This window comes from Sparus aurata, chromosome 14, assembly GCF_900880675.1.
Source record: "Sparus aurata chromosome 14, fSpaAur1.1, whole genome shotgun sequence".
Classification (NCBI taxonomy): Eukaryota; Metazoa; Chordata; class Actinopteri; order Spariformes; family Sparidae; genus Sparus; species Sparus aurata.
In genome coordinates, this window is record NC_044200.1 from 21,164,088 (window position 1) to 21,191,209 (window position 27,122).

General features: G+C 40.9%; 1 protein-coding gene and 3 long non-coding RNA genes across 5 annotated transcripts in view; 1 reads left to right on the forward strand and 3 right to left on the reverse strand.

Moving 5' to 3' along the window:
* Positions 1-778: 778 nt before the first annotated feature.
* Positions 779-5,617, reverse strand: LOC115595668 (uncharacterized). The gene is made up of 3 exons (XR_003986750.1): positions 5,567-5,617; positions 4,459-4,632; positions 779-794 (listed from the first exon to the last, which is right to left on the reverse strand). It is a non-coding gene; the product is annotated as an uncharacterized LOC115595668 (long non-coding RNA).
* A 2,664-nt stretch (positions 5,618-8,281) lies between these two features.
* LOC115595667 (uncharacterized) lies at positions 8,282-11,576 on the reverse strand. The gene is made up of 3 exons (XR_003986749.1): positions 11,500-11,576; positions 8,851-8,977; positions 8,282-8,330 (listed from the first exon to the last, which is right to left on the reverse strand). It is a non-coding gene; the product is annotated as an uncharacterized LOC115595667 (long non-coding RNA).
* A 5,233-nt stretch (positions 11,577-16,809) lies between these two features.
* LOC115595666 (uncharacterized) lies at positions 16,810-22,172 on the forward strand. Its single transcript, XR_003986748.1, has 3 exons — positions 16,810-16,954; positions 21,679-21,723; positions 21,812-22,172. It is a non-coding gene; the product is annotated as an uncharacterized LOC115595666 (long non-coding RNA).
* Positions 22,173-26,078: 3,906 nt separating this feature from the next.
* The window catches only part of prkcq (protein kinase C, theta), a 28,762-nt gene continuing 27,718 nt past the window's right edge, over positions 26,079-27,122 (reverse strand). For both annotated transcript variants that reach the window (XM_030440409.1, XM_030440410.1), the window contains exon 18: positions 26,079-27,110. In XM_030440409.1, the coding sequence (XP_030296269.1) occupies positions 26,952-27,110 (159 nt within the window). In that variant the 3' untranslated portion in view covers positions 26,079-26,951. The remainder of the gene's footprint in view (positions 27,111-27,122) is intronic.

The window sequence follows — 27,122 nt, forward strand, 5'->3', positions numbered from 1 at the left end:
GTTACTGGACTTCAGCACAGCTTCTGCTCTGTACAAACACCACATGGTTACTAAATGTAATGATGCTTCTCTGAAATCAGAGCAGTGATTTGCAGGCTTCAGTCAGACTGATCTGTACAGTGGCCCTGAAGGTCAAAACACATCAACATCTCAGATTACAGAAAAGGTGGGACAGTGTTCTTGTTTGTAATTGGACAGAACCCGAGTCCCTGTCAACAGTTTGATGTTGTTGTGAAATGTTGTTGTGTTTTGACCTTCAGGGCCACCGTAGACCTGAGAGCTGTGACACAGATCAGCTGATCAGTTCTTTAGTGTTTTAGAGAGATCACATGTGATGAATGAGGACGACTGTCTCTACACATCCTGTGATGCTGTCAGCTGTAATCCAGCTTTACTTCCTGTAGACATGAACAAAACAACAACAGTCGTCTTCACATCAACTCAACACCAGATCACAACAAGCTTCTGGCTCGTCTGATTGGCTGACTGTTCTCTCTCTGTCTTTCTGTCCAATCATGAAGCCTGTCACCGTTCTCCTCTCACAGCTTCACTTTGATACTGACTGTGTTCAGAACAATACTGCTGAAACCAGCGTGGACTGACTCCAACCCTCTACTGACCTCAGAGTCTCCAGTCTACAGTGTGGACTGTCCTTCAGATCAGACAGCAGCTTCACGTCTGAATCCTTCAGGTTGTTGTAGTTCAGGTCCAGCTCTCTCAGATGGGAGGGGTTGGACTTCAGAGCTGAGGCCAGAGAATCACAGCTGATCTTTGACAATCTGCAGTCCTCCAATCTGAATAAAGAATAAATGATGAAGATAAAAGTAAATGAATAATCCAGTCAGATGTGTTCAGGTTTAAATGTGCAGCTCAACATCACTGTGTCCTAATTAAGGTGCTCTGATTGTTATCAGACAATATTGGGCCTGAATAGTTTGATGGGTGATCTCTAAAAGGGCCAATCAGAAGAGCCGATCCGATAAACACAGGAGACAGTTTCTCTTTAATACATGCAGCATGGAGAGAAGAGCCACAGTGTTCTCTGCAGTCTTCCACATTGTCTTGACTTGTATACAGCAGAACAGTGGTTACATACTTTATGACAGGTGTTACCCATGCCTTCCCCAAGGCAGTGACCCTCTGATGTTTGACTGGACAGTAAGTGTCATCCTAGCTGCCTTCTGTTATCATCCTCATATGAACTCCTCACCTGTTCTATCCCTGACACCTCCCCACACCTCAGGTGAAGGGGAATCTCCCCTCCTCTCACATCCTGACATCTTCTCTACCATACATTGATATTTGAATCCACAACTGTTTAATTCCCACCAGTTAAAATAGTGTGCAACTAAAGTGGGCCTGTAAAGACGGACTAGTGAGTAGATGAGTCTCCGTGTTCGCTGTGAGGACGTTTAATGTCCCCGACAACCTCTGTAGTCTCATTCAGACACTCGTTAGCAACCTGCTAACTGTTTTTAACACATGAAGAGCTTCAGAATTAAACTGTGGGACATTTAATGATGGATTTTATGTTGGAGAACAAAACGTGTAAATATGTTCAGCCTGTGGTAACCACACACCTTATTTCACACATTTAACTGAAAACACATTCAACACACTCACTGACTTTGAGACGAGGGAACAGGATGTGCTAACATGCTAACATGCTAACAGATTTCTGGTGTTAGGACTACAGACTAAACCTCTCTATAGGGAGGGGAAGCCCCGCCCCTTCAGGTGGACCTCATGGGACCTGATTTCAGTCAAGAAAGTGTTTGTCTGTGGTAAATAAAGTAAAATCTCATGTAGTTTTGTGTTAAACCATTCAGTGAACTACTTCGTCTCACTCAACATACATCACCAACACCAACATGGCCGCTGCCTCCACACAGAAGAAGGTGTGGTCATACTGACAGCTGCAGTTATGTGAAAGGAGAGTTGGTCAGTTCTGTGAGCTGCTGATATTCAGGACGACTCTACAAGGTTTCAGTCAGCGTTAAACCAGACGTCACTTAACGACTGTTGGCTGTGTCGTCTTTATAATCACATATTTTCACAGTCTTATATTTTAGTAGTTTTATGACAATGTGTGAGATTCATGACACATTCAAACGAAGGCAGAAAATTAGTTTTGTCTCATTTTGTCTGTAATAAGGTCCCAGGTGGACAAGCAGAGGGGGCGTGGCTTCACCTCTCTATTGTGGGTCATCATCATCATGGTGACATCCTGTCAACACAACATTCACCCACCCGTTCACATCAACACACATCAGACAATTTTTATAAAAAATATTTCAAGTGAACTTGATTATTTTAAATCGAATACGAGTTCACAAGATCTTCCGTTAACAGAAATATAAACATTTATTCAAATTTTCTAAGTCTTTAGTCTGTAGTTGTGACTCAGCTCCAGCTCTCTCAGATGCGAGGGGTTGGACTTCAGAGCTGAGACTAGAGAATCACAGCTGATCTCTGACAAACTGCAGTTCCACAATCTGAATAAAGAATAAATGAAGTGAGTTCAGAAGGTAATGTTCCTGCTTGAAATAATTCAATGTTTAAACTCCTGAATAAGTTTAGAAAATGAAGCTCCAAACACCTGAACCCAACAGGCTGCAGGTCCAAAACTGTCAGATACACAAAGTGAAACAGAGCTCTCATTAATATTAATGACAACGTGCTGCTGCTTCAATAAAGACGTAGTGACTCCACCTCTTAAACTCTGCAGCTCCACCAGAGGCTCCATCTATACAAACTCATGTTGTGCAGCCAAACAGAAACCAACAGAAACTGACTGAAGATTTGATTCAACTGTTTCAGATCAAAATCATCCTGAGTTTAAATATTTCAGTCAGTATAAACGTCACATGTCATCATAAAGGTTCTGAACAAACGTGTTTGTTATCGTCTGACAGAGAAGAAAACACTGGTTTCTGTTTTTATTCACAGAAGCACGAAGGAATCAAATGATTAAGAGGTTCAGAGAGAATCAACCAGTGATGAATGTTTAATGTTATATTAGATCTGTTTTAAATATGAAGCTGAACAAGACGCTCAGAGTCAATCAGCATCAAATCTATGAGGTCAGATCCCCTTCAGACCTGATGACATGAACACTAAGATTCACAGAGTTTGAATAATGTTGTGAAAGTGTGAACAAAGGTTTCAAATACATATTAAAATCAGATTTAAACATGTGAAAACAACATGTGTGAAATAATGGTGTCACATTTATAACTGACATCAGCAGTGTAATATCTTCAATGTTGTAAAGTTTGTCTTCAGAGTTTCAGACAGTCAACACGTGCAGTGTGTTCAATCAGAGATGACATTAAATTACATCCATGTGTCTTTTGTCCAGCGTGACTTTAACATCATCAAAGCTCCTTTTTCAAAGATTCAACACTTTCTATTGACAGATTTAAATGTGAGTGGGGCCACACCTTTCTGATGTCACATTAGGACGGTCTGTGTCCAACAGTGTCTGTCACTTTAAAACCAACAATCCAACATTAACACACACCTCACTGTGTGATTGGTCACCTGAGTGGAGGTGAGAAAGGAGGCGGGGTTTGAACTTCTCTCTCAGCTCTTTTTTCTTTTGTTACACAACTATTTCTGTTACTGTTCATATGAACAGCTGAGTGAAACACTATGAACGTCTTCAGCAGAGACTGTCTGAACATGTGACACGTCTTCTCCATATTTAAACCATTGTTGTGTCTCCAGCAGCTCTTCACTCCACCTTTGGCTGTTTGGAACAGCTGTGAACACTTTGAGCTCCAGATGTGTTCAGACAACACGTCGTACCACTGAGCTTCTTTCTACAAATATCCCAGCCAACAGCTCTTAAAGAAAACCAGTTGAGTGGATTTGCAAACAGAAGTGAATCCAACATCCTGCTTCTGTACGCTGCAGGCACAGTGAGCATAAGAGCCAGGTGAACTCTGAACCTGCCTCTGGTGCACAACTGACCACAGTTACTCTAAAGAATTATTTCACAGTTCCAGCACCGATCCATCTCATTCCTACTGGCTGAGGAAATGACCTGAAGGAAACTGCAGAGGAATTATGGGATTGTTCCCAAGGAATTGTGGGAATTGTTGTTGGATGTACGGACTCTAAGCAGCCTGGGACGTAATTTTAATCACACGACAGACTTCAACCAGCAAACAGAAAAGTTGTACACCATCGATTCACCTTCAACACAAACGAGCAGCTCTGTCTCACACACATAGAAAGCTGTAATCAAAGCACAGATCTTCATCACCACTGTCATCTCCATCAACACACAGCTGACTGACTGAGAGCTTCATCCTCCATCATCTTCATCAATGATCAGACTGAGCTGTGTGTGTGTGTGTGTGTGTGTGTGTGTGTGTATGAACTGAAGGAAATTCAAAACTTCTGTTCTAGATTTAAATGTAATAAACACAGAGAAAAAACACATGAACTGACCTCAGAGTCTCCAGTTGACAGTTTGGACTCTGCAGTCCAGAACACAGCAGCTTCACTCCTGAATCATTCAGTCTGTTGTGACTCAGGTCCAGATGTGTCAGATGTGAGGGGTTGGACTTCAGAGCTGAGGCGATGACTTCACAATGAGTCTCTGAGAGTTCACAGTTCTTCAGTCTGTGAATACAGAAAATAAAATCTGACTCTTTACTATGAAAACAGCCTCTATACATGTTGCAACACAAAGCACATGAACATGAGCCTCCAGACTTTGACCTGCCTGAGGAGATCAGCTGGGTTGAATCAGTGGCCCATTTTAAATCCCCCTCAAAACACACCTGTGATTTCATCTTTGTTTTATTTTAGTTTAACATATTAGTGTTTGTCTGTTTTTTACTCATTCTGCTGTCTTTATATTCATATTAATAATTGTCCCTGTAATACTTTTCTTGTGACTCTTTCATTGTTGTGCTGTTTTATTTGTGTCCAACAAACTGATGTGAGCGCCTTTAAAGTGCCATATAAATAAACATAAATACATGTTTAAGTGTCCTTGAGGGAAATAATGAAGCAGAAATGACAGTTTAGGACAAAAGTGTTGAAATAAGTGAGACGTAAACGTGTCAGATGTTAGTTTACAGGCTGCTGTGATTTATATTGGTTCAGCTTCATGTTCGCATGATGATCAGTGAACTGTGAAGTCACTGTAGGTTGGAACTGCACTCGTATGTATTTACCTCACTTATGTGTTTGTGTGTATTTTCTCAATCTTTGATGCATTTTATTCTGTGGCTCCATCTGCTTTTCATCTCCCATTTCATTCATGTAATGCCTCCCACTGCACAAACACCAGAATTACAACTAAACATTGTGTTATTATCATTTTATGGGTAATAATTTAGTGTAATGTTTTGGAAACGAGACGACTTCATGTCATTTCTACTCTGAGCTTGGTGATGATCATTTATTCAATCAGCAGGTTTAATACTTGTTTTGGTAAACGTTTATAGTGTTGAGGTTTTATATTATTCATGTGTGTAAAGTGTTGATCTTTAATACTGAAGGCTTCAGCTTTACCTCACTTCATCATGTTTAACACATCTGGACTTACACAGCCTTTCTACAGTTCCTCACAGCTGGAATCAGTCTCCATCGTCCCTGTAGAGATGTGTTGTACTTCTTCAGATTAAACTCATCCAGAACCTCCTCTGACATCTGCAGCATGTAGGCCAGAGCTGAGCAGTGGATCTCAGAGAGTTTCTTCTCTGATCTGTTCTCTGACTTCAGGAACTTTTGGATCTCCTGATGGACTGAGTGGTCGTTCATCTCCATCAGACAGTGGAAGATGTTGATGCTTCTGTCAGGAGAGATCTCATCACTGTTCATCTTCTTCAGGTTGTTGATGGCTCTCTGGATGATTTCTGGACTGTTGTCTGTCTGACCCAGCAGGCCTGCTAAGAGTCTCTGGTTGGACTTCAGAGAGAGGCCATGAAGGAAGCGAACAAACAGGTCCAGGTGGCCATTTTTACTGTCCAGGGATTTCTTTATGGCACTCCTCAGGAAGTCATCCAGGGATGGGTTACTGTTATACCTTTGACCACTCAGGAAGTCCTCCAGCACCTCCGTGTTCTTGTTGGTGTAACAGGTTTCATGGTCATCAGCGCTTCCAAAAAAAAACTTGGAAATCTTCTCAAAAAAAGATTTTGGTTTTTGTTTTGAGTTCCTTTGTTTGGACACTTTTCCTGTGAAGTTATCCAGGGATGAGTCACTGTTTTTGTACCACCAACCTCTCAGGAAGTCCTTCACCACCTCTGTGTTCCTGTTGGTGTGACAGTGGAACATGTAGACTGCAGCCAGAAACTCCTGAACGCTCAGATGAACAAAGCAGTAGACTGTTTTCTGGAAGATCACACTCTCTCTTCTGAAGATCTCTGTACAAACTCCTGAGTACACCGAGGCCTCTGTGACATTAAGACCACAGCGCTCCAGGTCTTCTTGGTAGAACATGATGTTTCCTGTCTCCAGATGTTCAAACGCCATCCTCCCCAGCTTCAGAAGAACTTCCCTGTCAGCCTCCGTCAGCTCCTGTGGACTCGTCTCACGTCCCTCATCGTACTTCTGCTTCTTCCTCTTTGTCTGAACCAGCAGGAAGTGTGAGTACATGTCAGTCAGGGTCTTGGGCAGCTCTCCTCTCTGGTCTGTAGTCAACATGTGGTCCAGAACTGTAGCAGTGATCCAGCAGAAGACTGGGATCAGACACATGATGTGGAGGCTCCTGGAGGTCTTGATGTGTGAGATGATTCTGCTGGAAAGATCTTCATCACTGAACCTCCTCCTGAAGTACTCCTCCTTCTGGACGTCAGTGAAGCCTCGTACTTCTGTTACCTTGTCCACACATGAAGGAGGGATCTGATTGGCCGCTGCAGGTCGGGAAGTTATCCAGACGAGAGCCGAGGGAAGCAGCTTCCCCTGGATGAGGTTTGTCAGCAGCACGCTGACTGATGACTTCTGTGTGACATCAGACACGACCTCATGGTTCCTGAAATCCAGTGAAAGTCTGCTTTCATCCAGGCCGTCAAAGATGAAGAGAAGTTTACAGACAGCGAGCTTCTCTGCTGTCACCTTCTGTAATGTTGGATGGAAAACATGGAGCAGCCTGAGAAGACTGTACTGCTCATCTCTGATCAGGTTCAGCTCCCTGAACGACAGCAGAACCAGCAGACTGACATCTTGGTTTTCGGAGCCCTCTGCCCAGTCCAGAGTGAACTTCAGCACCGAGAAGGTTTTTCCAACTCCAGCGACGCCGTTGGTCAGAACGACTCTGATGCGTCTCTGTTGGTCAGGTGAGGCTTTAAAGATGTCGCAGCACTTGATTGGAGTGTCATGGAGGGTCTCCATCTTGGAAGCTGTCTCAAGCTGCCTCACCTCATGTTGGGTATTAACCTCTTCACTCTGTCCCTCTGTGATGTAGAGCTCAGTGTAGATCCTGTTGAGGAGGGTTCTACTTCCTGTTCCATCACTTCCTGTTCCATCATTTCCTTCAGTCACACGTTCACATCTCCTCCTCAGACTGATCTTATGTTCATCTAAAACCTCCTGCAGACCAACATTCACTGAAAAGAGAAAAATGTTGGAGAGAATTTGACAATCTGGGATTATTTTCATGATCAATAACAATCCATCAGTATCAGAATATATAAAGTTTGAGTCTCTTCGGGTCTTTTCATTGACTTTGTGTGTAATCTAGACAATCTAGTAATTTGTCCTGGTATTTGGTCTGAATGCCTCCGAAGTCTCTAAATAAATGTAATGACATGTAGAAGCTGAGATGTTTAAAGCAACATGATGTAACTTTTGGAGGTTAAAGCAGCAGCTTCAGAGTCGTGTTGATGGTCAGGTGTGTTGTAACAGGTGAACGGTGTCTCTGTCACTTGTAGGATCACAGCCTCACATACGTGTTCACTTCAACACGTAACATTGTGATGATGTCATGAGTTGTGTTTGTAGTCAGCACCTATATTACGTCTCACAAACTGTTACACACCTGGGATTTGTTTTTACTACAGTGGTGTTGCACTCAGAAACTGTGGGGGGCGCCAAATCACACAACATGAGAATTTCTCCATAATGTGGCTTTAACATGTTGAGATGTTCAGTGTGACTTGGTACAGTTTGTCTCTGACTGTCTGTCCACAGTCCAGCTGTTGTTCTGGGTCTTACCTCCACACTGGGGACAGGAGGAGTCTCCTGGTGAAGCAGACTGGTCCCAGTATGAGGTGATGCAGCGTCTGCAGAACCAGTGTCCACAGCTGGTAGAGACCGGATCCTTCAGGACGTCCTGACACCAAACACAGCAGGTGGGCTGCTTCTTTCCTCTGTGAACACATTTCTTTAGAACTACAAAGATTTGATGATTGTTGTTAAAAACATCCAGATTTGGTCGACACTGTTGAGAAGCTCAGACGCTCACAGAGAAAAGTCAAAGTGTCGATACTTTTCATCTTGAATTCAGCATTTAGTGTGTCATGAAAATGATGTGTGAAGATTATCTCTCAGAACAAAACGTGTCAGTATCAGAAACTCGTGTTTGTCACAGAGATTATTTTCTGCAGTAATCCAAAATCCAAGTTAAAAATCTGACAGGCTGTTTGTGGAGGGAGCCAGAGCGATGCTAACTTCAGGGTTAGCCTACAAACATACGTCATGGTTCCACCATCTATTTCATCCTGCTGAGATTTGTTAGTGTCCTCCAGGATCTGACTGAGTTCAGACATGTTAGTGTTCAGGAGACTTTCAAAGACTTTATGTTAGTGTTTCTTCAGTCCTGGAGCCTGATGTTACTCTACAGCAAAACATTACCAGCAAACACTGAATGAGTCGTGTCAGTGCTCTTACTTTGTGTCTGATGGTCCAGGTTCAGGACTGAAGAATGGAGGATAATCTTTGGACCAGTTACTTTTCATAGACAGACATTGTACAGGTTCTGCTCCCTCTCTGCTGGACTGAACACCCATCTTCAGGTCTGAGAGGTGAAACATGAACTGTAAGCTCAGAACACAAGAATCAGGAAAACAGAGAGAACCGGATCTTCACACACACACACACACACACACACACACACACACGCAAACACACACACACACTCACACACACACACACACACTGAGTTCTGTTCAATCAGCATCTTGATTTGCCACAACTGTCAGGTGGATGGCTTATGGAAGTTAAATCCTGTCATTAATCAAGAGCATAGATTTTCAGTTTGAGAGCATGATTTCATTCCTTTTCAGTGACACAGCTCTTTCGCGTGCTCAGATTTTTTCTCCTCATGCTCACATTTTGTTCTTGCATTTAAATTTCTTCTGCTCTCTTTCAAAATGTCAGCTTGAACTCAAAAATCACATGCCCGTGTTCACATTTCTCCTTCTTGCACACAAAAATTTCGCTCACATTCAAATGTGCCCTCTGCGCGCTCAGATCTAAAGTGCACGCGCTCAGAACACACACCTGCTCACAGGTCAAGTTCTGCTCTCGGATCTCTCCTCTGCTCACGGATTTTTCTTGTGTATCAACACTGTCAACCAATAGAAGGCCGGCTACTGTTGACCAATCAGATTACACCCGCTTCTTTGTGGGGCGGGCACTCTTTCTACCGGGTTTATCTACTTCCGCCCTCCAGGCTGTTAAATGTGGTGGTTGCCTTTATTTTTTGACGACCTTTGGAATAAAATATCAGTTAATCAATACACCAGCGCCCGTGCTTTTCATTACAGTAGCTACATCAACATAAAGTAGAACAATAGCTGCTGTACTTTCACCATATTAGCCAGCTGCCCAGGCAGCGGGATATATGTTATATAGTATAAATACTGCAGGGTGGTTATGATCGGGACGATAGTACAGCGGTTAAACAATATCGTTTGATGATGATTTTTGCTTCATGGGACGCTGGTTCGCATCCCGGCCCGGCGTACAGAGCTGGGTGTAAATGTACTTTATATAATAGCCGAGTTTCAATTAACCGCAGGGTCCACTTTAAACGCCAGGTGCAGGTGTATATTTTGATAAATAACCGCAGGTTCCAAATAAATGCCGGGTCTAATTCATTTATTTTTTTTAATCAAGGAAGAAGACGTGACCACTGACACTGCACGTTTTTCCAACTGCAATGAACCAGCTTTGGGGGGGGGGGGGGGCAGCTTGCAAAGGGTTGAGAACCCCTGCAGTAGTAGAATCCGTGTAATGAAAAACGGATGAATGAAAAATACGCTATGATGATAGCGTATTTATCATCATAGTGTCATTACATCATTTTTCATTACAGGAGCGAGGGTGCCGGCCGAGCCGGGATGCGAACCAGCGTCTCATGAAGCAAAAATCATTATGAAACAAACATTTAAACCCCTGTACTATCATCGCGATCTTACCTGACTCGCAGTATTTATACTATATAAGATATATCCCGCTGCCTGGGCAGCTGGCTAATATGGCGAAAGTACAGCAGCTATTGTTCTACTTTATGTTGATGTAGCTATTGTAATGAAAAGCACGGGCGCTGGTGTATTGATTAACTGATATTTTATTCCAAAGGTCGTCAAAAAATAAAGGCAACCACCACATTTAACAGCCTGGAGGGCGGAAGTAGATTAACCCGGTAGAAAGAGTGCCCGCCCCGCAAAGAAGCGGGTGTAATCTGATTGGTCAACAGTAGCCGGCCTTCTATTGGTTGACAGTGTTGATACACAAGAAAAATCCGAGCGATCTGAGCGCGCAGAGGGCACATTTGAATGTGAGCGAAATTTTTGTGTGCAAGAAGGAGAAATGTGAACACGGGCATGTGATTTTTGAGTTCAAGCTGACATTTTTAAAGAGAGCAGAAGAAATTTAAATGCAAGAACAAAATGTGAGCATGAGGAGAAAAAATCTGAGCACGCGAAAGAGCTGTGTCACTGAAAAGGAATGAAATCATGCTCTCAAACTGAAAATCTATGCTCTTGATTAATGACAGGATTTAACTTCCATAATGGCTTATCTTATTGGATTTTAACAAATGTGTGCTCAACATCTGAAAGAAGTAATTATTTTGTGTACATACAAAAGAAAAAGTTTATACAATTGTTTACTTCAACTTATGCGAGAAATGGGAGCAAGTGTTGCATTTACATTTTTGGATATTTAGTGCAGTGTTTAGTTTGTTTCGGGTTTCCTCAAATGAGCCCAAAATCTTGCAGGTTTGAAAGCTTGTGTTTAATAAACTTGGTATACTGTGACAACATTGGACTTTCACAGCCAACTTAACTCCTCCTCATACTGCAATATGAAATAAGTTATTGACACATCCCATGCTGGTGACCAGCATACCAGCACCAAAACACAAAATGCTGGCCTATGCTGGTTTTTCCAGCAGGGCTATCAGGACTTTGTGTCCACAGAAGAATCAAAGTGTTGACTTTATTCTAACATGTGTTTCCTCTCCAGTCCACAGAGACAAAACTGACTCACACTCTCACAGTAACATCACAAACACCTTGTTTTAACACTCACCTGCCTCACACTTTAGTCTTCCTCCTCCGTCTTCTTCTGTCTGTTCTGCTCTCAAAATGGAGTCTGACAGTTTGAACACTTTCACTTCCAGCCTCTCTTCCTGTTCATGAGTCTGGATCACATGATCACTGTTGCTCCTCGGGGTTCTGAGTTCAGAGCTTTGTGGTTCTAAAGTACTGAACCGTGACTGAGTTGAGGAGCGGAGATAGATGACTAACAGCGGCACTAAAGGCGTCTCCACATGAGACTGACTGACCTCTGTGTGCAGATCTACAGCTACATCTCAGTGACAACACGATATCATCAACTTTACACAAACACACACTTACAATCATGTGGAACGTTTGCCGAATTAACAAGCAGGTCCAAACAGTTAAGAATGTGTTGTATACAGCATTTCACACAGTTCATACAGTTTCTCCTGACGAGGTGACGCTAGAAAATGAGCGTTTCTTTAAGGGAGTCTGGTGACTGTGAGAAGAGGATCAGGAGTAAATGGTGAAATCAGTTGAAACAGTTCAGACACAGAAGCAGAAGTTTATTTCAGCTTCTTATTAAAATGTTCCAGTCCACCTGAAAAGTGTCATATCTCCAGTAGATGGAGCTGTTCAGTCATTTTCAAGCCAGTTCATTTACTGGAAAACGTCATAAATATGTGGAGATGAGATGAGAATGAATTATAGAGAGTGCTTGATCAGCTTTATGAAGCCTTGGAAGTTTTTGCTTTTCGTGGTATAAAGCTTTTCAGGCTAACAGTGTTAGCTAAACAATGTTCAGCGCAGTAAGCTACAACAACCAGTTCAGCACCGTAGAGTTCTAGACACAAAAGTTCAGTAACAGCAATCCAGTTGTTGGTGTTCTGCCTGGCTAACCAGGTTATCAGGCTTGTGTGAACCGACCAATCAGAGCAGACTGAGGCCCCACCTCAAAACCCACAGGATACAAAGAGTGTTTTTACAGCTACTGGATAAACACACAAAAAATATAAATACAATATATATCTTGAAATAAAGTGTATATGAAAATACAAGTCTTCTTACTGTTAACAACTCGACTCTCTATGAGTCCTGTTAATGACCACAGAGTGTTTTATTTGACGACCTGAGAATGAGACTCAAAAATCATCTGTCTTTCTACAGAATTGCTTCATGAGTATACCGACATCACGCAATTAATCAATTGATTAATAATTGTCCTCCATGATGCAGCACACTGGCTCTCAACTTTATGCTTTTAATGCTGGATAACTTAATCCATAATAATACATCATGTTTGATCAGCGAATATTTAATATTGATTTTATGAATCTGCAAAGTAACTCGTAACTAAAGCTGTTAGACAAAGTGCGGTGAAAGTATGAATGATATAGTTTAGTATAGTTTTATCAGTTTGAAGTTGCAGAAAATGTAAATACTCAGGGACAGTAAGTAGTCATATTTTATATGAATCTGTTATTTAAAATATGTGTTTTCATGTGATTACAGCCGTGTTACAACCCTTCAGTATGAGGGCGAGTTAAACACTTTAAATTGTCCACACACGTCTTTATAACTGCGTCTCTTGTGTTGCAAACGGTTTATTTACTCAGAAGTTATAAATATGAGTGTTTTTTTTTAAATAAAGTGTTATCAGGCTTTCAATAGGAAACACACCTGGAAGTCCCACCTGTCCTCCCAGAGAGAATAAATCTGTCCCCGGCTGCACTCGGACCTTTCTGGCTTCAAGTTGCCTAACAGACGTCGCGGCTGCGACCACCATTTCATGTGACTTCTGTTTCAGCATTCGGGTTTAAAGGTCTCGGTGTGCCTCAAAAGAAGACGAGTGAACGATGTGTCTGATGGCAGAAGTTCACAGGCTTCATCTGTCTTTCTTTATCTTGTCTTTCCTCGAAGACATTGTTGAAACTTGGTTTTACTGTCAGATTGTCTTTTTGGAAAGTGTCCTGATTCTGCTGTCAGACATTCCAATAAGTCGTTAGTGCATATGGAGACTTTCCCTCTGCTTCCAGGCTTTGTGCTAAGCTAGGCTAAATACACCCTGGACCTGGATCTTTGTGTTTAACTGAGTCTCTGTAACGATGACAGAAGTCGGAGTGAAGTGACGAATGCAGCCGCAGCCGCAGCCGAATGCAAACTGAAGCAACTCAAACAAGAAGAAACAATTTTATATTACTGGAATAAATCTGCTTCTTTTTTCTCAGTACGGCATGATGACCAGTGAAATGTAAAAGAAACCAGTTCAGCCGGCAACGTATCAGGTTCAGATCCCAGACTGGAGTTTAAAACTGGTACAAGATAGTTTGAACTGGTTTTTCTTCCAGTACAGAAACCCACAGCAGCAGCGGGAGGAGGGGAGGAAGGGAGGGTGAAGCCAAATGTAAAGTAAAAACTAAAAAGCCTTAAATGAATAAAAGTGGTGCAATTTTGTAACAGCAACCTGCGACGTGGAGTCGTTCTGGAGCAGATGGATGGATGTCGCCCTCTGGTGGCCGAGCCGTGTATCACTGTAGCAGAGTTATTTGTAATGAATCTATTTATAAAGGTAAAACAGAAATGTTGATTAATGCCATAATATTTGTTATATCAATGTTTCCAAGGTCAAGAATGAACTTTGGACCCAGATTACAGCTGCAACTAAAGATTATTTTCATCAGCAATTATTTTCTCTATGAATTGATTATCAGTTTTGTCTATAAAATGGCAGAACATTTATTTTTTTCTCCAACTGTGGAACCTTTGATGTTTAACCAACAGTCCAAAACCAGCAGTAGAAGAAGTGTTTGGGTCCTTTAACATGAAAATAATCCACTACAAGTAAATTCTGTACACGAAACATCACTGAGGCAGAAAGTTCCAAAATCATCCAGTAAATGTATTTTGAAAATGTTTTCTATCAGAAGTAATTAATGATTCAGCCTTCAGATAAAAAGTGCAGTATTTGCCTCTGAGATTTAGTACAAAGGTTCATAAAAAGATAAATACTCAAATAAAATACCTCAAATTTGTACGCGAGCACAGTAACTGCAGTCAGGCCAGCCGAGGTTCACGTGTGCTTGGTTTGCACCTTTTTTTCAGTGCGTGAATGCACTAACTAAGAAACATTTTCTTATTTATGACTGATCAGAATATTACGTCACTGACCTCCTCATGCAGTTCCCATGGATCATGATTGACTCAGAATCAGAATCAGAATCAGAACTCCTTTATTGGTCCTGCAAACAGGAATATCTGTGTGTCACAGCAGCCTAAAAACAGTTCAGTTTAACAATAAACAATAATAAAAGTAAAAAATAAACAATATAATAAAAAGGTAAGAAAGATTCTTATATACATATGTACAAGTGCCCCGCCCCTTTCTGTGACATCACCACCACAAAGTCATCATTCACATTAAATTTCCTCAATTTTATGGTAAAAGTACAGAACAGAAATCAATAACACTTGAGCTGAGGTGTCCAAATTACCTGAATTCACCTGATTACAATATTAAAGTAATGTGACGTGATTACATTCCGTTAGTATTTGAATAATGACAAATAAAGACCAGAGAAATTAAATATCAATAAAAAAAGTGACCTTTTTTTATTGATATTTACACTTTTTTTTTATCTGAGTTAGTTCTATTAATGTTTGTTTAATATTTATTTTGCCTTCTATTGACAAAAAAATCACAGGAAACTGCACAAAACCCCCAGCCTGGACTCAAACCCAGGACAAATCCAAACCTCGACTTACAGAGCTTCTGCTCTAACAACTGAGCTAAACAGCATTTAACAATTGCCTAAAACCATGTATAATAAGTCCCGCCCACAGACTCTCTAACAAATCCAGGTGCTGCAAACAAAAAGGGGCGGTCTCGCTCGTTTCCCGCGCGAAGTTATTGCATTTCCCTCCAAACCCTCAGATGTGTATAATAACCGCTGACTGATCTTCACTCTGAGCGGCTCTTCTCTGAGGACACGAACACGGTCAGTAAACTGTTCTGTATAATCTGCTTTATGTGTCCAGTTACCTGCTCAGAACAGGTGTATTCATGTCTGTGGCGGAGGTGTAGAGATCAGTTATTACCTGCAGATCTCAGGTAATAAGCCCAGGAAGTTCTACATATGTGCGGGTTAAAAGGGAGCCAGCCTCCCTTTTATGTCGGTCAGATTTGTTTCTGCCTCAAATGTTTCTGAAATAACTCTGAACAGAAGCTGAAGACGTTTCATTTAACTTAAGTGTTGAGGTAAATTCGGCTCCAACATAATCCTTTAACTAACGTTACATCCAATTAAATCCGCTAAGGACCTTGTGTTTTGCTCGTGCACCAAACTCCATTGTGATTTTGGTCGTTTTTTCTCTGCCATCTTTATTACATGAATAATGCACAGCCAATTAAATTAAGGTCGCTATCTCAAAACAAGTTGGTAGTTTTGGCACAATCGGCATCAAATGTTTTTAAAGGTATAATCCTCTTACTATGGCGAAATAAATGCGCGATGGACGTTATGTTTTGCTCGGTGCACCAAACCTCCATTCTGATTCTGGTTGTTTTATCTCTGCTCTGTTTATTACATGAATAATGCACAGTTAATTAAATGTAGGTCACTATATAAAACTAAGTCGGTAGTTTCGTTAAAGTCGGCATGAACGTTTTTTTTTTATGTATTTTGAACGGCATGAAAGCTGGTTAGCTAAGGTTTACTGTGAGTGGTTTTGTTTTGTTATGTTAGCTAGCTGGCTTTAAAGTTGTTGCAGATGCACTGCACGGTTTGGGAAACACGTTAGCAGCGGCTCAGCTGCCTTTATTAACGGGTAATGACACATGAACCGGGTACTGACACATTAACGAGCTTATAAAGACGTCTGAGTAACAGACAGGTTTGCATGGCGCCATTATTGTGCTGTGTAATGTTAACTTGTTAATACTAGCATCGTTACAGCCGAATATCAGAGTACAGCACAGTTATTTATTTAAATCACTGCACTGACTCCCTGTGTGTCAAAAGATAGACTTTAAAATCATATTAATCTTGTATAAAGCACTAAATGTTATCAGGACTGAATACATTTGGCTTACTTTTGGTTTACCTTTAAAAACACATATATTAAATCAGATTATCGTAGATTTTACAGTGCAGAGTGATGTGAGACTCCTGAAGTGATGTCATGCACATGGTTACAGACTCCTATATCAATCTTTATTATGAAATGATAATCCTGTAAGAAATCCCCTTTATGCCGCATGTGTCTGTCATCTGATTACATCTTCTTTTTCTCTGTTACGATCAGAATACACACACACACACACACACACACACACACACACACAGATGCATGTAGTCATCATGTTATACTAAAGCTCTTCCTCTTCTCTGTAGGTGAACAGTGGGACTTGTCTGCAGCTTCAAGTGGAACAGCTCTGATCTGTATGGTGATCAGACCTGGAGAGGAGAGACACCTGGTCCAATAAGGTCAGTGCAATGGAGGTGCAAAAATTAAAGGCAGAAAGTGTGAGATTTGTCAGTTGCTGTTCATTAATACTCTAGGATCAGTAAATGATTCTAGAGAATAGTCGAGTCTCATTCTCAGGTCGGTCAGATTTCTTTACTGAGAGGAAATATAAATAGTATGTCTGTTTAGAACGCCTGCATTTATTTGATCTCATTTATATATAATATAAATGGCATAATTATATTCTATTTATCATGTTTATCTATACTGTTCAGTCACAATATTAAAACAACTGACAAGTGAAATGAGCATTGATCATTTTGTTACAATCAAATGTTCTGCTGGGAAACTTTGAGTTCTGTCATTTCTGTGGAGCCTCTTTGACAAACACCACCCACCCAAACACTGTTCAGACCAACTACACCCCCTCATGGCAAAGAACCCAAGGCATCAAATTGGCCTCCTCATTCTCCAGATCCCAATCCAGTTGAGCATCTATTGGATGCGCCAGAACCAACTCCCATCCATGTTGGGGCCCCCATGGATTGTTCTTGGCTCTGACTGCATTCAGTGGAAGCTCAGTTGGATTGAGATCTGGGGAATCTGGAGGCCAGGTTGACACCTTGAGCTCTTTCCCACATTCCTCGGGTCATTCCTGAGCAGTTTTTGCAGCGTTGCAGGCGCGTTGTCCTGCTGGGGGGGCACTGCCATCAAGGAGTGCTGCTGCCATGAGGGGGTGTTCTTGGTCTGCATCTGTGTTTGGATGACTGGTGTTTGTCAAAGAGACATCCACATTAATGCTGGGACTCATGGTTTCACAGCCGAACATGGCATTGGAACACAATGATGAATGTTATTTATTTCACCTGTCACTGGTTCTAATGTTGTGGTTCTCGGTTCTTTCTGATGTTCAACTGTGCGGTGGTGAAGTTTTTGGTTCAGAAGTGGTTCTTGTTGTCTCATTCATGGTAGAGGTGCGAAAAACTGAGCTACAAACACCAGCAGAATCACTGGAGACATGTTAATTTCTGGTGGCCTGTGTAAGGTTTCTCTTGAGTGGTTGATAGTTTGTCTATGTCTTTCTGAGTGTATACACTATGTTGAGAAGAGCCTGGTGTTAACATTGGCAGTCCTATTCATGGTAGAAGTGCAGCGAATTGAGAGCTACAACATCAGTAGAACTGAGCGGAGACGCATTGTTTTTGGAGGCCTCGTGGTAAAGAGCTTTCTAGTGACTAAAGTTCAGTAACAGCAATCCAGTTGTTAGTGGTCTGCCAGGCAAACCTTGTGTTATCATTGTAAGTTACAGGTTAACTTGACCGGACTTCAGCTATCTTCAATGGCAAATGCCCGAGTGCTGTCCATCAGAGCTGTAAGCTGTGTTTTCCATGAATGGCAGTAGTCAGGCCTTTGATCAGCCGCTGGTATTGGTAATAGCATATCCTACGAGCCCTTGTGCGATCCCGCCAACTTACAGGCCCCTGTTGTTACACACCTATGGTTGGTAGAAGCGTGCACAAAGTGTACGTGTTTAGTTGGGCCTAGTGCCTGGCTAGGGACATGCTCAGGGCCACGGTAAAAGCTAGCCTGACGCCAACAAAGCGGTTCAGGTCTCTGCCCTCATCTGTCCATGATGATGTCACTCCCGAGTTCAGTGCGCATGGACGCGATGCCTTTGCTTGAAGATAATGTTGAACCTCTGTTAGAAAACAAAATGAAAACAATTGCAGGAATTCATTTTCTTTGCAACTGTGTGCAACAGCATCCTGCTTGATAACGCCGTGCAGAGATCATTACAAAGCTGTTACAGGGCCCTCGGCCTCACTGTCCAGCAGGCCACTAATAACGATCCGATTGTGCTGTGGAGACATTTTTCATTTGGAAGCAGTTGTTGTGGTCATGTTTATGGTAGAAGTGCAGTGAACTGATAGCAACAAACAGCTTGAGCAGTTTTTATTTTGTCTATGTCCTTCTGAGTGTATCGAAGATTTGTTTTCAGTTCAGATACATCTCCATTTGAGCACGCAACTGTGTTCAAAGAGTGCTTGATGAGCTTTATGAAGCCTTTGAGGTTGTTGTCTTGTGAACTGATAGCTACAAACAGCTTGAGTGGTTGTTAGTTTGTCTACGTCCTTCTGAGTGTGTTGTAGGTATGTTTTCAGTTCAGGTACATCTTCACTCGAGCGCGCAACTGTGTGTTCAGGGAGTGCTTGATGATCTTTATCAAGCATTTGAGGTTGTTGTCGAGCGAACTGATGGCTACAAACAGCTTGAGGAGTTGTTAGTTTGTCTACGTCCTTCTGAGTGTATTGAAGGTTTGTTTTCAGTTCAGGTTCATCTCCACTCGAGCGTGCAACTGTGCGTTCAGAGAGTGCTTGATGAGCTTTATGAAGCCTTGGAAGTTGTTGTTTTGCTGGAGAAACATTGTGGTATAAAGCTTTTCAGGCTAACAATGTTAGCTAAACAATGTTGAGCGCAGTAAGCTATGACAACCAGTTAACCACCATACAGTTATAGGCATAAAAGTTCAGTAACAGCAATCAAGTTTTGTGTGGTCTGCTAGGCAAACCTGGTTATCAAGCTTGTGTGAACTGACCAACCAGAGCAGACTAAGGCCCCACCTCAAAACCCATAGGATACAAAGAGTATTTTTACAGCTACTGGATAAACACAAAAAAATATATATAGAAAAAATATCTTGAAATAAAGTGTATATGAAAAAAGTCTTCTTACTGTTAACAACTCGATTCTCTTGTGAGTCCTGGTAATAGCCAACAAAGTGCGTTATTTGACGACCTGAGAATGAGACTCAAAAATCAGCTGTCTCTCTGCAGAATTGCTTTATGAGTATGCCGACATCACACAACTAATCAATTGATTGATAATTGTCCATAATGCAGCACACTGGCTTGTCTCACATTTCCTCTTTAAGGTCTGAACTTTCTGCTTTTAATGCTGGGTAACTTAATCTATAATAATACATAATGTTTGATCAGCGAATATTTAATATTGATTATATGAATCTGCAAAGTAACTCGTAACTAAAGCTCTTAGACAAAGTGCAGTCAAGGTATGAACAATGTAGTTTAGTATAATTTAATCAGTTTGAAGTTACAGAAAATGTAAATACTCAGGGACAGTAAGTAACTCAAAACTGAACAAAAGTAAATTACCTTAATGATAGTTTAGAGTAACTTTATAAATAGAAATAAATACGAACTACATTTATGCAAAATATGAAAAGTATTTAACATGTATATCTACACTGTTCAGCTGAAACATTAAAACAACTGTGAAGTGAAGTGAGCATTGATCATCTTGTTACAATCAAATGTTCTGCTGGGAAACTTTGACTTCTGTCATTTCTGTGGAGCCTCTTTGACAAACACCACCCACCCAAACACCGTTGCAGACCAACTACGCCCCCTCATGGCAAAGAACACAAGGTGTCAAACTGGCCTCCTCATTCTCCAGATCCCAATCCAGTTGAGCATCTATGGGATGCATCAGAACCAACTCCCATCCATGTTGGGGCCCCCATGGATCGTTCTTGGCTCAGACTGCATCCAGTGGAAGCTCAGTTGGATTGAGATCTGGGGAATCTGGAGGCCAGGTTGACACCTTGAGCTCTTTCCCACGTTCCTCGGGTCGTTCCTGAGCAGTTTTTGCAGCGTTGCAGGCGCATTGTCCTGCTGGGGGGGCACTGCCATCAGGTAGTGCTGCTGCCATGAGGGGGTGTACTTGGTCTGCTGCTGTGTTTGGGTGACTGGTGTTTGTCAAAGAGACATCCACATGAATGCTAGGACTCATGATTTCACAACTGAACATGGTATTGGAACACTATGATGAATGTTATTTATTTCATCTGTCACTTGTTCTAATGTTCTGGCTTTCAGTGTATACAAATGTTAAATGCTTTTTACAGATAGGCTCAAAACCTCCACAAATTCACACAAAACTTCCACAAATATACTCAAACCCTCCACAAATAAACACAAAACTTCCACAAATTCACTCAAAACCTCCACAAATACACTCAAAATCTCCCAAAAAGGACTAAAGATCTTCATAATTACACACAAAATAACCATGAATACACACAAAAAACTTCCATAAATATACACAAAAACCTCCACAATGACACACAAAACCTCCACAAATACACACAAAACTTCCACAAAGAGACTAAAAATCTCCACAATGACACACAAAACCTCCACAAATACACACAAAACTTCCACAAATACACTCAAACTTCCACAAATACACTCAAACTTCTAGAAATAAACACAAAATTCCACAAATACACTGAAAACTTCCACAAATACACTGAAAACATCCACAAATTCACACAAAACTTCCACAAATTCACACAAAACTTCACAAATTACACTCAAAACTTCCACAAATTCACACAAAACCTCCACAAATAAATACAAACTTCCACAGAAACACACAAAACTTCCATAAATAGACTCAAAATCTCCCAAAAAGGACTAAAAATCTTCATAATGACACACAAAACTTCACAAATTCACATAAAATGTCCATAAATATACACAAATACAACACAATGACACACAAAATCTCCACAATGACACATTAAACCCTTCACAAATATATTCAAACCTTCCACAAATTCACTAAAAACATCCACAAATTCACTAAAAACTTCCACAATATCCCCACAAAACCTGCACAAAGAGACGTGAAACTACCACTGCTCTTCTTTCTCATCTTGCAGGTGATGGACGGTTGAAAGGATGAATCACCAAGACGATGAGAAAGTGTGAGGATCTTTCACCTGTACTTTAAGTGGGAATCAAACATGGCTGATATATCTGCAGAGTGCTGATGGTCACTTTTCGTTTCTCCAGAATGAGAGCAGCCAGGAGCTGAAAGTGTGGGCAGAGGAACAGGCTGCTGAGGACGAGCTGGACAACAGTTTCCTGAACTGAATCCTGATTTCCCGTAATTAAGTTTTGTGGACTGACATGTTGTCTGGTTGGTGCTCGGCCCAGGACAGGAAGGCTCTGCAGCAGGTGATCCATCCATCCACAGAGCATCAGTGACAGAGGAGAGGTGAGGTGTCTGCTCAGAGCTCAAAGAATACTGAAAAGACTAAAATAACCAGAAGTAACCGCTGACTCCGACTGTGAGACTCGTGAACATCCTCAACAACATAGACTGCTTTGGTTTCTGTCCGTCTGTGATGAAGCATTAAATGAGTCAGACTTATTTTACAAGCCTGGTGTTGTCAAATGTTTTCAGATCAGATCAGCAGGAAGCGTTGTGCTGCTCACAAACAGACTCACACTCTCGGCTGTATAGACTTCAAACACAAGAGCACAATGTAACATTTTGGAGTTTTTAATACGAGCAGGAGGTATTTTCTTTAAGCAAACTCACAAACATTGTTTCATTCATCAGGGCAGAAACCCCTGTCAAATATTAAAGTTCCACATCTTTGTTGTAAGTATTTTGTAGAAAGTAAAGTAAATGTATAAAGTATTAGTCTAAAATAGACTAAGTTACAATGTTCTCAATATTATTATGATAACTGTATCATTATTTGATGTTTTGATGTGTAATAAAATGAGGAATTATAAATGAAAATATGAATCCATCGATAAATAGTTCAAATTAAAAAGGGATTTACAGTTTAAGATATTCATAATTTTTAAATTGCAGAAGACAAATACATGGATTCACAAACTGAGTCGAGAATACAGATTTTATTATTCATTATTTTTATTATTTATTATTTATATGATGTATATTTTACAGTAAAGTAGTTATGGTGCTACTGTGCATCAGTAAACTTGCCTCAGGTGAGGTTTTATTTCTTTGAAGATATTTCGTTCTTAAGGAAGGGAGGAAATTTTGTTAATCTTGGAAATCTCCCGTCACAGACTGAGTGAGTTGTTGTACGGCAGCAGTTCCAATGTGGCCTCGAGTATGGCTAAGGGAAAGCCAGCTGACGCAAGCATGTAAACACGTTGATAGCAAAATAAAATAAAAATTTAAAAATGAATTATTGTTTTGTTTTTTCATCACTTTATCAGGTCCAGTGTGACGACTGTGAACGATGATTTACTGCTCAGTGTTTAACAATGGACAGCAACAGTTTTGAAAAGGCCAAGAAAGGAGAAAGGGAATGTATCTTGTGCAGATATTGTGTTTATTTGAAACTCAAAGTGCTCAATGCTGTGTGGAAAAAAACAACTTAAAACTGCACCTTTGAGCTACATCTGCAGTTGTAGTAGTAAATTGAGGAAGCACTAAAATACAATAAAAAGAGGTGTGTCTTATTTGACCCACTGAGGAACAAAATTAACTGGAAGATGATGAAACAACTGCAATTATTTCGTCTTAATATATTTAATAATTTAATGACAGTCCCTAAATCAGTTTCCAGGCTCTGGGAGGTGAGCTAACCGTCCTCCTGCTGCTAAGACTGAGCGAACCTCAGTTATGTTGCAGCTGGGTCCTAAAACTAACTTCCCCCCGGTATTCTGCCAGTGGATCTCTCTCTGCCGTTGCTAACTCTAGCAGGCTAACTGAGACTTCTCACAACTTGCAGGTGAGTCATACCAACACAGTCATCACAGCAGCAACCAAATGTGGTTCAAAGCTGTTAAAAAACAAACACAAGAGGTTAATTTGCACTCATGAACTTTGTTCTCGTCAACAGGCTGAACCAACTGTGCAGTGCCCTGGAAAAAAAAAAAAGTCAAAATGCAAAAATAAATAAATAAATCCCATGCCAATATCAGCTGAAAATCACATTGCCTTTGCTAGTTGGGTAATGTACAGACACCACATGCTGCAAAAACATGATGCATTGTATTTCTGAAATGTAAATGTCATCAACAACTGATGTTTAGTAGGGAGTCACGAAAAAACGCATTGAAAATCCAAGCAAAAACAAGCAAAAACAAACAAAAACATGCAGCCATGGGAACTTTTATGCAGTCAGCATCAAGTGTGTGCGTGTGTGTGTGTCATCCCAAGAATGTATGTGTTCATGTTGATTGGTCAGTCCGAGCTCGTAAAAATGGCTTGTACTTTTTCTAAATAAGTACTGTAAAAGGAAATGTAGCATGTTATCAACAACTTGAATGTTAGCTATGAGAAGCTACAGAGCAGTTAGCACTTAATTGGGATAAAGTTAGCTAATTTAGCTAGCTATTCCCAAACGTAAAGGCTGCGGAGAAGTTGATTTAAGACCGATATGCTTTAATTTTTTGATGTTGAAACCACTGCAGTTGATAAAAATGAAATATACTAAAAAGTTCTCAAAGACAAGGCTGTTATCACTCATCACAGTCTGCTGAATCTTACGGATAGTCTTGTTTTCAGCATTATTAATTTCCTGTCTTTACAACCTCATTAAAATGTTTGTTTTCACCATTTTATCTGAAGTCGTCGTAACAGTTTGTGGGATCTTATTTCTCACCCTGTTACTCACAAACTCACAGAAATGCTGCAATGCACTGACACCAGATGAGATATTCATCCGATTTAGTTTCACATAAAATAGACTGAGTCAAAGAATCTAAAAGGGAAATGATACCACAAACTCACCGTCTGAGTGTCACCATTACTGAGAAGAGGTCTGATGTCAGCTAAGGCCACTCAAATAAGGAACTACTTGGAAAAAGTGAGGTGTCACTTTTCATTGGTAGTCTTACTGCTTATGAGGTTGTCACACGGTTGGGTGAGCGGTGGGTGGTTGCATTAGCCGGAGTTCAGAGAAAATTATTTAGAATTCCTGAGATTGAAGTGGCCGCTTGCATATTTTCTCACCTGATAAAGTAGTTTTATGGAGGACTGAAGCTGCCAAAATCACTTTGACAGCAGCTTTATTTGTATAAAAAAGCCGAAATGTAGAAAAGAGATTTAAATTTAGCAATAAATACGTTTGTGGAGATAAATGGAGAATAAAATGCAAATGGGAAATAAGAGAAAATTTAAAAAGTAGAATGGAAAATTATTGGTAACTAAATAAATGGTTGAATTAATATAAAGGTATATAAATACAGAAGCAAATGAAAACAGTATGTTAAGTAATGACTATATTTACTTTCTGTGTAATTTTTGGCAAATTTAATGTCATGTTAATTTATTTAGCGCGTTTTCACACCTATAGTTCGTTTGCTCTGGTCCGAATGAGGGACCAACTTGTTACAATGTTGCATATTGCCTCGAGTTTGGTTTGTGTTCACACAGCAGCATTTACAAGTGGACCAAAATGTGTGATGCGCGAGGAAACTGCTCTCTAATTGGTCTAAATTTCGAAAACGAGGCAGCAGTTCAGCTGAATTTAGCACCGAGCAGACAGGAAGTCAAGCACTGAGACAACAACAATATGACATCCGGTTACTTTTCAAAATAAAACACTCCGTGTTTACACCAGCACACAAATCTCAAAAAAGAGACAAACACAAGCTCTTCTTCTGATCCTTCGGTCGGGAACACTTCGTGTTGTTGTTTTTATGACACAGACCTATAACTGCGGTCGCGAGTGATCATGTGATTATCGCGGGAACTCCTTGGCCTCGCGACGCCAGCTGCCTACCTTATTGCACCGTGTCCGACTCAAAACGCAACCGGGGGTTACCGGACGGCGGAGCAAAACACCTTATCGGGCCGTAACGCTGCGGACACGTATCCAGTGGAAATTCGGGGTTAAGCACTGATGCTTCCTGCAGTTGGGTCGGATCGAGTTTGGATCATGTTCTCACCACAAACGAACTGTACCAGAGTCTGTTTGGAACCGGACCGACACCACCTCTTCAACAAGGTCTCGGTCCGGTTGTTTTGGTCCGCACCCGAATGCGATTGATGTGTTCACACCTTCCCAAACGAAGTGCACCAAGGGGGTAAACGCTCCAGGGTTCGATTCAACCGAACTAAACAAGGCAGGTGTGAAAATGCCCTTACTGAGCTATTTCTTTATTTTTCTGATTTTGGCAGTTTAAGTCCTCCATACATGAGATGCTCTGTTAATTTCTGAGTAAATCGCTCAAACTTTTAAAAATATATCGTAAAGGGAAGACATTTTTAAATAAAGAAACTGAGATAGCTCTTCATTCTGTCTCCACCTCCGTTCTTCGTCAGAAACAAGACAGACCACGATTTAAAAAAAAAAACCAAAACACTGATTTTATTGTACAGGATTCACAATGAACAGAACAATAAAAACTACAGTATGCTGGGATCTAAGTACCTGATCCAACTCCCAACACCCGTCAATAAAACTCCTGAGGTACAACAGATACGTAAACACACATAAAGAAAAACTCTGTGATTGAACTCTGCTATACATTAACAGATCTACAGTACATCCACCTGACAGTGCAGAATATCCACAGAATTACATTACATTTATTTACACAACAAAGAGCTGTTAAAATGTATTTTTTAACATCTGTACCCAACATGGAGGTAAAGGGCTTGTTAAGCTATGGAATAGGACGGGAAATAATGCCATAACGGAACAACAGATTTTTTAAATTTGGCTAAACCAAATATTAACCAGTTCACTTAATTGAAGAAGTAAACTCATAAACTATTATGAGGCACCATAAGTTAGTTTTAATACATTTTCTATTGATAAACACATCCTGATAAGCACAAAGGCAAGTCAAGGGGTTAAATACTGTAAGGGGTTAAGTCTAAAGGTCATTACTTATATATTTTTAAACTTTTTGTCTTGGAAGTTAATCAAGATGATCTGTTGATTTTTGTATGTTAAGATGTGGATATTTTTGTTTTTATCTGTTTGTTTTTTTATTTTAAAATGGAGAGAGACAGAAAAGTCGGATGACAAACTTCCTGTGAAGGTTGCGGTTGTATGTGCGACGCCCCTGACGTCCTCTTAGTGGCTGTTGTCTTGTATTGTCTTGTTGAGTTTTGTGACATTCGCGGTCTAAAGTCTCTGCAGTTTGATTCAGTTACAGTAAGTGCTGGTTGTGACGTGTTTGTAGGTAGTAGGTTGCTGGTCGCGTTTGGTCAGCGTGCCGCGATGCGAGCCATCCCCGGGTTCACGAAGGAGAAGTTTCTGAACATCGTCTGGTCGACGCTGTTGATGAGCGTCCGGTCGGCGCACGACAGCCGCGGCTTCTCGTTGATGAACTCTTTGTCGAAGTTACTGCAGTCACTGGGCGACGACTGTGAGGGAGG